Genomic DNA, 11,315 nt, shown 5'->3' with positions numbered 1-11,315 from the left:
AATTTTTTTAACATATCTTTAGCACCTGATAGTTAGAAGGTGGATAAGATGTGTTCAGTCAAAAAAAAAGGTGGATAAGATGTTTAAGTTAGTACAAATACTTAATCTATGTTAGCAAGGTCGTCGATTTAAGCACATCTTGGCATTGTAGAGACTAATTTCTATACTGATGTTTAGTGACAAGACAACATTCTCTCTCCTTAGTCCTTAAGCATATAACCACCTTCCATTATACTGGTTGTTTGTCTCTTCCTTGTCTGCTGGTTGTGATGCCATGAGACATTGTCAGGTTTCAATCTAGAGCAAAGCAGTGCCTTTTGGGCTGTCCATCTACAACTGCAAAAATGGGAACCTATGTTGGCCCACTCACAAGCCCAACCAACACGCCAGGCCGCTCCAGAAAACGAGCCCACGACTCTGCCAAGCCACCAAAATCCCGCAAAAAATCCGCAATCTTCTCCGTCTCCGCGCGGCGCTGCCCATTGAGTCCCGCCTCGCCGCTGCTTTCCACTTTTCCAAGCTTCCAGCTGCTGTCCGAGCTCCGACGTCCGACCCAACCCACCCGAAATATCTCCCTCTCCCGCGCCGCCTCACGGTGACGCCCCTCCTCGCCTTCCGCCGCCTCCGCGTCCGCGTCCGCCCCCGCCCCGCCCCCATCCCCATGTCCGCCACTGCCTCCCCGTACACCTCCCTCCTCCACCTCCCCCACCGCCCGTTCGGGCCCAGGCGACCGAGGCTGACGCGCCTCAGGTGCCTCGCGTCGCTCGCGCCGGCGTCTTCGGGCGCTTCGCCGGAGAACGAGGACCACCTCATACAAACGCTCTGCGCCCACGGGCGCCTCGCCCGGGCCGCGGCGCTCTTGCAGGGGCTTCCCGCGCCAACGCAGCGCACCTACGAGTCGCTCCTACTCGCGGCCGCGCGGGCGGGGGACACCGCGCTCGCCGCGGCCGTGCACCGCAGGCTCGAGGCGGACCCGGTGTTCCGCTCCGACCCCTTCCTGTCGACCCGCCTCATCGACGCCTATGCTGCGCTCAGCGCGCTCCCAGCCGCGCGCCAGGTGTTCGACGAGGCGCCCGTGAAGAACATCTTCGTGTGGAACGCGATGCTCAAGGCGCTCGCGCTCGCCGACCACGGAGAGGAGGCTCTCGCGTGCCTTGCTGACATGGGCCGGCTCGGTGTTCCCGTCGACAGCTACAGCTACGCGCACGGTCTTAAGGCCTGCATTGCAGCGTCAGCGTCGCACGGGCCGGCCTCTGCCCGTGTATGGGAGATGCACGCTCATGCCATCCGTCGCGGCTATGGATTACACACGCATGTTGCTACCACTCTTATTGACTGCTACGCGAAGCTTGGGATGGTCGGCTATTCTGAGCGTGTGTTCACTTCAATGCCTGATAGGAATCTTGTGTCATGGAGTGCCATGATTGGGTGCTATGCCAAGAATGAGCGTCCTGGTGATGCGATTCAGATCTTTCGGGAGATGATGGCTTCTGATGCAGACCTGGTACCAAACTCGATCACAATTGTTAGTGTCTTGCATGCCTGTGCTGGGGTAAATGCACTCGGTCAGGGCAAAGTACTACATGCATATATCCTTCGGAGGGGGTTTGACTCACTTGTTTCAGTGCTGAATGCGTTGATGGCAATGTACATGAAATGTGGGTGCCTTGAGATCGGGCGCTACATCTTCAATTGGATAGGGCGCAGAAGGAATGTTGTGTCATGGAATTCACTTATATCTGGATATGGAATGCATGGCTTTGGTCGTGAGTCAATCCAGGTGTTTGAGGAGATGATTCAGGAAGGCATTTCGCCAAGTATCATCACATTTATTAGCGTCCTTGGGGCTTGTAGCCATGCTGGACTTGTGGAGCAGGGGAAGAAGCTATTTGAATCAATGGTGGATTACAATGTCACACCTCGTGCTGAGCACTATGCTTGCATGGTTGACCTTCTTGGTCGTGCCGGGCGCCTGGATGAAGCTGTGGAGCTGATACAGAGCATGCGCATTCAACCAAGCCCTCAAGTTTGGGGCTCACTTCTTGGAGCTTGCAGAATTCATGGCCATGTTGAGTATGCTGAGATGGCATGCTCTCATCTCTTTGATCTTGAGCCCCAAAATGCTGGAAACTATGTTCTCCTGGCAGATATTTATGCCCGAGCTAAGTTGCAGAACCAAGTTGATGTACTAAAGGAGTTACTTGAGGAGCATGCACTGGAGAAGGTGCCAGGCTGTAGCTGGATAGAGGTGAAGAAGAAGCTGTACTCATTTGCTTCAGTTGACAAGAACCCACAGGTGGAGGAGCTGCAAGCATTGATTGGTGAGTTTGTGACACAGATGAAAAACGAGGGCTATGTCCCTGACACAGGATCAGTTCTGTATGATATTGAAGAAGAGGAGAAGGAGAGGATTTTGCTTGGCCACAGTGAGAAGTTGGCTGTTGCTTTCGGGCTTCATCAACACTGGCAGTGGAGAGGTTATCAGGATCACAAAGAACCTCAGGCTTTGTGAGGACTGTCATTCAGTCACCAAGTTCATCTCCAAATTCACAGATCGGGAGATTGTTGTGAGGGATGTGAATCGATTTCACCACTTCAGGAATGGAGTTTGCTCGTGCAGGGATTATTGGTGAAGATGCTGCAAACTCCTCTTTTTAGTTACCTTTACTGATTATACTGGATGATAACTGAAGAAGTAGAAGCTGTTGTTTCTTCAAACCATTTGTACAGCCTAACATATTTCATTAGACTAGGCATGGTGGTAGCTTTTCAGGATGGGCCTCAGATTGATTACCTGAGTCTGGAGAAAAGTGGAACTCATACCTGACAAACAATTTTGACACGCTTGTGAAGATGTCCCATCTTTTAATGTAAAGAGATCGAACTCAAGACAATAATGAGAATAAATGATTAATTGCTTTATTGATTTTGTTTGATATTACATATTTATACATGGTCAGAGACATGAGTATAAGCTATGACAATTTGGAGGCACCCCTATTGACTGTTCGTGTCTGTTCATGTGATGGTTGTAACTTGTAACTATTGTGGTGGCGATGGCAGAGCCCCCGTCATTGATCCGTGGACAAGCCGTAGATGAGATCACCATTGATTTGGATCCGTCCATGTCACGCATGCAATAGTAAATCTGCCAACTAATCTGCTGTGCCTGTGATATAAAGATGCAGATCATTTAGACAGTTCTTTTTTACTGTCCATTGCGCAACCACTGATCCCTGCGTTTTGAACATCGTGGATTGTGGAGATCAGAAGGGCTGATTCTCTGTAATATTTTGTGTTACTGACTGATGAATTTTTAATGCAACTGATGTTTATATATGTCTGTTTTTGCGTCGAAGATCACCCAGGGCAGCAACCTCGTTTTGCAAGACGATTCCTTGAGCCAATCCTGTTTCCCACATGAACCAACACCAGGGCAGATAAAATTACAGACCATTACAGATTTTTAGGATCTCATCACACATGCATTATCATTGCATGGGAACAGATTCAAGTTTCATCCAAAACCATCGCATATCAACCACGCCTCTAATACAGATGTCTCGGAAGTTCTATGGCTTATACGACAAGAACACAACGACAAACACAGCTTACAAGCCTCGTACCGAAATGGTCTGAATACATCATTGTCTAATAAATAGGCACCGCCGAGAAAGTATCAGTTCCTTCTGCTTGTTACGACACCTATCTTTGTTGCATGGAATAAAGAAAATGGTACTTAAAAGGTAGTTCAGCCATTCATTACGAGCAATTGTACTACAACAGAGGTTCTTTGCCTGCAACAAAGACGTGAGAAGTCAGTAACTCTGGTAGTGCATTCTTTTTCAAACAGTTTGAAGTGTGAACCATTACTTGCCTCATTGCAAAGGAAGATCCTTGTGGGTGTAAACCACTCCCTTGTCACCATTCACCACTTGTCCACTACCGCGTAAAATGCTACATGTGGTGAAAAAGATCATAAGTATGACATGAACATAATAATTGTGTGAGCAAAAGTGGGATCTTCCCCACGGACAAATAAAGAATCAGAGCAGAGGGAATCTGTCATGAGGTGACAAAGAGGAAATGAGAAATACCAAACAGTGGAACACATTTTCAAGCGATAAAAAATGTACCAGCGAGTAGTTAGAAGTCCATCAACTCCAACAGGTCCGCGGGCATGTATGCGCCCTGTACTTATGCCAACCTTCACAAACCATTCGAAAAGATTCAATAATAAGGTATTTGAAGTTAAGTGCCAATACCGTAACTGAAAACAATTTAGTATTGGGCAGCTTAAACTTTTAGACTACACAATAATAAAATGACTATGAAGGCATTGTTGCATGTAGACCAATGTATACCTAACTAAATTACATGCTGTACTTTCCTGAACAGTCCAAGTAACACCAGTCCATGGTTCAATTTGACCTCACTAGTCGTTCTCTCAGCAGTTTCATTTATACCTCACTATGCTTCTACCAAAAGGTACATTTTGAACATTCAATAGACATACAAACTACTAACACTTCATTGGTTTGATAGTTAAGGCTTCAAGCACAAAACATATATATTAATATATTAACTTAAATGATTCACGCCATCATCCATCAAGGCTTCTAGCAAATCAATGGTGGCTTAGTGCAAGGAATTCAAACAAATGATCTTCACATCTAAACACACACTGTTCATGGTATAAAGTGACAAGAATAAGAAAAATGTACAGAAAACAGATGACCAAAGGAAGTACCTCTGCACCTAGCCCAAAGCGCGTCCCGTCACAGAACCTTGTGCTTGCGTTATGAAACACAGCGGCACTGTTGCAGTCAACAGAAATGCCATGTCATTAGATCCAAAATCATCATAGACCAGTAGTCCAGCAGTATAATCAAACAAATCAGTAACAAATAATACTTCCATAACAAAGTTCAACCACAAGAATGGCGGAAAGAAGGTTTCAATACCTATCGACTTGCTGCAGAAAAGCCTCCGCAGCACTTTCATCAGTTGTGATGATGCAGTCTGTGTGTGCACTGAAAAAACCCAAATTTTGGTCAAAAGTAGCCTATTGTAGCCATAATACGCTTAAAATAAAACTTCCTTACCTTCCATAACGATTTATGTGATCGATGGCTGACTGCACATCATCAACAAATTCAAGAGTGCATGCCATTGAGCTATACTCATGACGAAATGAATCTACCTTTGGTACTTTCAGTTTATCATGTGCAACAGGCCCACCATAAATAACTACTCCTGCAATATGAAACTCAAAGTAAAGATGCGGTGATTGTAACTATTCAGTATTCACTAGTGTGCAAAAGTCACTTTTTATCCACCAGTTACTAATAAAAAAATGAAAGACTAAGAGATTTTGAGTTCTGACCTTCCTTTTCAAGTTCCACTAATAGATCATCAAGGCCCTCACTCTTGTTAAGATCTTTATGAACAAGTAGTGTTTCCTGCACAAGAAATTACATAACCTGTATTAAATTCTAAAATAAACCAATAGGTTCAATAAAATTAGGTCTCCTAAATAAAATGATAAAAAAAAAACTCTTTAAATTAATTGTGTAGATGATTCAACTTCATCATACATAACTTTAAGAGTCCAATTAGCTGGCTGCATGGTTTGTTGCATTTGAAGATATACAAGTAAATTCAAAAAATAAATGTTTCAATAAATCAACAAATAATAATAAAATGTTCTTTAGTAAATATGTTATAAGAAAAGGCCATAAATCACATATTACGATATGTTTCAAAGGGGGAAATTGTAAAAAGGAGTAGACCAAAATGTAGACAACTATGTAATAGCAAAGGCAAGGTTTCAACTCAACAAGAAAGATTATATTTTAGTGAGGCTGTGAACTACTTTCTCAGGAAAGTGACTATTGGGAAATAATAAATTATTAAACTAGTCTAGTGAAGGAACATGGCCTTTGAAGATTTTGTGCTCACCAAGGGTACTAAATGAGACATGTACTGTGACATCAATTAGCTACTAAATTAGAGATATACCATTGCATTACATGCTGCTGGATAATCAACCTTAGCGTCCAATACTATCCGTTTTGCCATATCCATGTCGGCTGATTTGTCAATGTAAACATGGCAGATACCATCTGAACAGAATTGGAAAACATAATTTAGTACTACTAAAATCAGAAAGAATTACAGGTACTAACTTAAGAATTAACATAACCATATTTTTACTGAAACTGTTAAAAAACAGCTTACCAGCATGACCTAGAACTGGAATCTTAGTTGTTGCTTTGATTTGGGAGACTAGATTCTTACTGCCTCTAGGAATGACAAGATCAATCACATCATCAAGCTGCAAAGTTTTAGAGTTTAGACTTATTTATGCACTTAATTACCATTGAAAGAATTACATTACATACTTACCGCTAGCAAATCAGCAATTTCATCTTTGCTAGTCACATGGCCTATGAGCTTTTTACCAACAATATCTGGAATAACCCCAGTTATGACCTAAAGGGGAAAAAACACAGCTCACGTAAGCAAAGAAACATATTGTTACATACTATTAGATCAAGAAAGCTAGTTCCATACTACCTTGTGTAATATTGTGTTTGATCTCATAGCTTCTTTTCCTCCTTTCAAAAGAAGACCATTACCACTTCGGATTGCCAGAGATGCAATCTGTACAATAATATATCAACCACAAATGATTATTGATCTTGTAGATATTGTATATGTACTTCGCTTCTGAATCAAAAGTTACCTGGACCAATGCATCAGGACGAGACTCAAAAATAATGAGCAGAACACCCAATGGGCAATATGCTTTCTCAAAAACCAGATCTTTAGCAACCTGAAAAGGAATCCTTGATTGGTTAAAAACTAGGAACTGCAGGAACTTACTATCTATAAGCTTAGTAAACCACATCACAGCATGTATCTCTTTCCCCTATGAGACATATCAAAATGTGATCCATAGCAATCACCTCTGTTCTTTTCAATGTATGGGAAATAGGGTCCTCCATGTCAGCAATGGCACGAATGGATCTTGCAAGGTTTGTTATCTACAGATATATATCAATCAAACATTAATAAAATTAAGAAGACAATGAACAGAAAAAACTAGGTTGTGAGAAACAGATAACTACCTTTCCTGGCTTTAGGGTCATTCTAGCAACCGACGACTTTTCATAACCAGCAGCTTGTGCTGCCTCAACATCGGCTTCATTTTCAGACCTAATTGCATCCTCATTTGCTTCCAGAGCATCAGCAATATCTAGCAAAATCTTTTTGCGTTCCTCTGACGACAACTTCTGTTTAGGTGCAGCATGCAACACGATAAATTAGTTATGGTGATTGGGTATTTTAAATAGTTGTGTGTTTTAAGGAAAAGAAAACCTGTAGACGTCTCGAACAGTCTCTTGCCGCAACTGCCATCTCTCGGGCTGTAGCTTCCTTGGAACATTCCCACAAATTTGCTTCATTGTGGAAAAGTGTACCGATCTTTTCTCCTTTGAGAACTTTAATGATGCTATCCGTTGCAAATCCACTTCACAGAGAGTAACAAAGTTATAAGTGGTTTTAAGTGTTCTATATAGAAGTAAACATTACTAGATTTTGTTGTATCACAGTAGTATAAATCAGGAGGCTATCTAGGGAGTTGAGGCACCAATTAAGGATAAGAAAACACAAGTTATCCTATATAATGAATAAGAGTTTGGTAGATCATCTCTTCAACAAAGCAATCATCATGTTGCGAGCAATACAAGCTCACCAAAGTTGGGGAGCCATTGGATTATGTAATGCAAATCTGCAGGCTACACCATGATAGTTACCAACTTTTGCAATAAAGTACGACGCTATTAATTAAATGATTAGTGAGCTTATATCAGATTAAAGACAGGAACACAGTATCTGCAGTTGGCAGACCATAATTACAATCAGGTACCAAATAGGATTCTTACTACAATGGGTCTATAGGAAGTAGTGTGGCATATTTAGTTGCTATGAATGTTTCTCCATTTTATTCTAAAATAACATTAAAAAATGTTCGTCTCACCTTGCAATGACAACAGGTACACCTTTTGATGCAGCATTAGCAGCAGCAGCCACTTTAGCTTGCATGCCACCTCTTCCAACATTAGACTTCTCTCCAAAACTAATTAGCTTCCCATGCTTTTCATTGACATATGTGTGGATAATCTTTGACTGAGGATCGCTTGGTGGACCACTATAGAGTCCCTCCACATCACTAAGCATGATAAGAAGATCAGCATTAAGTTCGGCTGCCAACAGAGCTGCTAGACTGTCATTATCCCAGAATATACCAGATGAATCCTGTAAATTAAATTCATTATTACAATCAGTAGTAAGTAGGAACACAACTAAGGGCCCAGCTGTTATTAGATTGGAAGGTTGATGTACTGCCGTACAGAAACAATTAAAAAACAGACCTCATATGGTTGTCTCCGGGTACTTATGGCATCATTCTCATTAAATAACGGTATTACTTTAAGATTTAATAGTGAAAAAACAGTCTCGCGGAGCTGGTCCCCAAAACTTGGATCCTTGAAATCACGATCCGTTACAAGAAGTTGAGATGACGTTACATCAAGCTGCAATCATATAAGCATCCTGTTAGAAACAGGTAACGTCAAACTCTTTTTACCACTAGGATACAAATTTGTCGGTCATGACTCACTTGGCTAAATAATGTGTCATAGATAGCCATCAGACCACTTTGACCAACAGCAGCAGCAGGCCTTTCCATCAAAGTTCATCTGAGGATTTTGCAGATCCGCGAAGCTGCAAGCAAGGAGAATCGTCAGCAAGATATACTTGTGGCAGAAAACACTCACAAACTGTCATGAGAATGTAAGCCAAACTTTGTGTACCTGCTATGGATAAGCTTACGGTATTGGAGCCTCTGCCTCCCAACACCAACAGCTCCTGAGGTTACCAGAATCACCTCATACCCTTGAAAATTCAGTTGCTTCACCTGCATATGGAAGCAAGTTAACTATTTAATGATAGTGAAACCAAAAACTACATGGGTGAAAGCATGCTATTAAGATTAAACTTTAAAACCTACAATCTGTTTTGGCATTTGTATAAAAAAGGCTACAGCTACTCTGTTACTCTGTTATACATGGTTTCAAAAATCTGAAGCTCTTGACAATGAGGCCCCACATGTTAGCCTCATGGAACCATGTTGCATGCCATGAGGCTGACATGTGGGCCACATTGTTATGTGGTCACAACTCATAAAGATGTTTCTGTATACATATATGTCACAATAGTCGTAGTTTTTTTTTTTTTGAAATTTCCTCTATTGTGTATTTATTTACCTGTTCACAGACAGAACCGAGCCTGCCCATTGCCAATCGGCCATTCTGCCCAGTGACAACAGCTGTGCCCACCTGTAACAGGACATAGTAAATGTGAAGCCAGCAAACATAACGACAAAATCCGCTAACTATTTTTTTGGTTGTGAACAAAACTTGCAGATTATTTTTTGTCCCTTCATCTTTGTTTAGTGAGGTATCCTAGAAAAATACAGTATGCCAATATTCAACTGAAACTGAAACTGAATACACATCCTATCCCAACGAGTGTCCTGACACTCAAAAAAACAAATCCGGAACATCTGGAGTTGTTTTCCCCATCCCGAGTATCAACGATCAGATGTCAATCAGCACCGGCACCAAACATAGGGAATACGCGAAATACTATATTGAAACAATAGCACCTTCCCAACGAAAATACTTTAAGGTCGCAGATCCCCAAAGCGAACAACGCTCTGAGTTGGGACCGAAAGATATTCAGCACCGATTTATTTTTTTTAAAAATACTCTAAAAAAACACAGTTGCAAACACGCCGCAAAACAATGTGAAATCAGATCGAAATCGAATTCTCTGCCCTCGCAATCCACCTCGCAGAGATCTCACTGCAAACATGGACCGCTCGACAAGAGCAACCGGGACTGAAAAACATCCACTGCATTCTCGCAGGACGAGACAATAAAACCATATAGAACAACACGAGACAGATAGAGCAACCACCTTGATAATGATTCGCTTGACGTCCTTCACGAATGCGCGGGCGGAATCGGCGTTCTCCATGGTCATGCCCGCCGCGCCTCCGATCCCACCTCTCCCCATTCTCTCCTCGCCGTGGGGGCTGCTGCTCCCTCGCTAAGTGGCTCGGCTCGGTGCGGTGCTGCGTTGCCTGTGCCGGCGCTGGTGCGAACACAGAGTCGCTACGGTGCCAGGGGAATACTGGTGGGAGGCTCGGTCTCGTTTTATAGAGCCGCGTCGCGTCGCCCCTTCCCTCTTCCGCCTCCCCTCACGGGCCACACATATGTGGCGTGGCGAGATCCCCCGCGCGCCGCCTGGCCCCTGGATCGCCTGCGGCGGGCAGGGCCCGTGACGGCCACTAAGCGCGGCCCCGCTAGGTAAGGGACGATAACGATAGGGTACGAGCCGCACCACGTGTGGCGTGGCCTGTGCAAGTGGAATTAGGCAGCGCATTGCCTAAAATATCCTTCGTTCCGAGCGGAGGAGATATAGGGCAGGTGGTTGTGTTACGGCCTCGCAGCTCGCAGGCTTTGATGATTTTTTATCCCACCAGCCGAAGTGCCAGACGTCCTCTGTGGTGACCTGTTGCGCGTCCATTCGATCAGAGGTCGCGTCTCAGAGCACCTAGCTAGCTAGCACAAACATACAAGAGTGAATGAGTGCTCCAACGTGCCACACGACCACAAGTTAGAATGAGATGAGATAAAGATGGAAGCTATTGCTACTTGTATGAATTGTCCCTTTTCTATTAGCTTGTTTATGAAAATTAAGAAATTGGAAGCTTGCATGTATGTCGATTTGGTGTTCACACAATAGTGGTTTCACGTTTACAACCAAACTACATGCCGCGTTAGATATTGTGGGGGTATTAACCCCTATACCCTTACGGCTAAGCTTGGGCTGGCCCGGATCGATGGGTTCAGTCCACCCGAAAGATGACGTGCGGCCCAGTTAACCTGATCGGAGTCCCGCACAAGGAATCAAGACGGATTTGGCGACCAAGCAGGATCCTGGTCGGTTAGAATAGGAATCCTTATCCGGCCACATATGGCAATTGTAACTGACTAGGATTAGTTTCCAGATCTGTAACCCTGCCCCCCGGACTATATAAGGCGGGCAGGGGACCCCTCTAAAAAACATCTCTCATTGACATACAGCAATACAAATCAGACGCAGGACGTAGGTATTACGCTTTCTTGGCGGCCGAACCTGGATAAAACCTCGTGTCTGTCTTGCGTCACCGTCTTGTTTGG

General features: G+C 43.7%; 1 protein-coding gene and 1 pseudogene across 1 annotated transcript; one reads left to right on the top strand and one right to left on the bottom strand.

The window, feature by feature from the left end:
- Positions 1 to 299: 299 nt before the first annotated feature.
- Positions 300 to 2,740, top strand: LOC136456834 (pentatricopeptide repeat-containing protein CRR2, chloroplastic-like). The gene is given in 4 exon segments (XM_066456824.1): positions 300 to 427; positions 430 to 558; positions 561 to 2,455; positions 2,457 to 2,740. Coding segments are annotated over 4 exon segments (2,274 nt in total). The 5' UTR covers positions 300 to 354; the 3' UTR covers positions 2,634 to 2,740.
- A 157-nt stretch (positions 2,741 to 2,897) lies between these two features.
- On the bottom strand, positions 2,898 to 10,324 carry LOC136456835 (delta-1-pyrroline-5-carboxylate synthase 2-like; annotated as a pseudogene).
- Positions 10,325 to 11,315: the final 991 nt, after the last annotated feature.

The sequence above is a fragment of the Miscanthus floridulus genome, chromosome 6, assembly GCF_019320115.1.
Source record: "Miscanthus floridulus cultivar M001 chromosome 6, ASM1932011v1, whole genome shotgun sequence".
NCBI lineage: Eukaryota > Viridiplantae > Streptophyta > Magnoliopsida > Poales > Poaceae > Miscanthus > Miscanthus floridulus.
The sequence above is the reverse complement of the archived record's forward strand: the minus strand, read 5'-3'. Positions and strand labels throughout refer to the sequence as shown.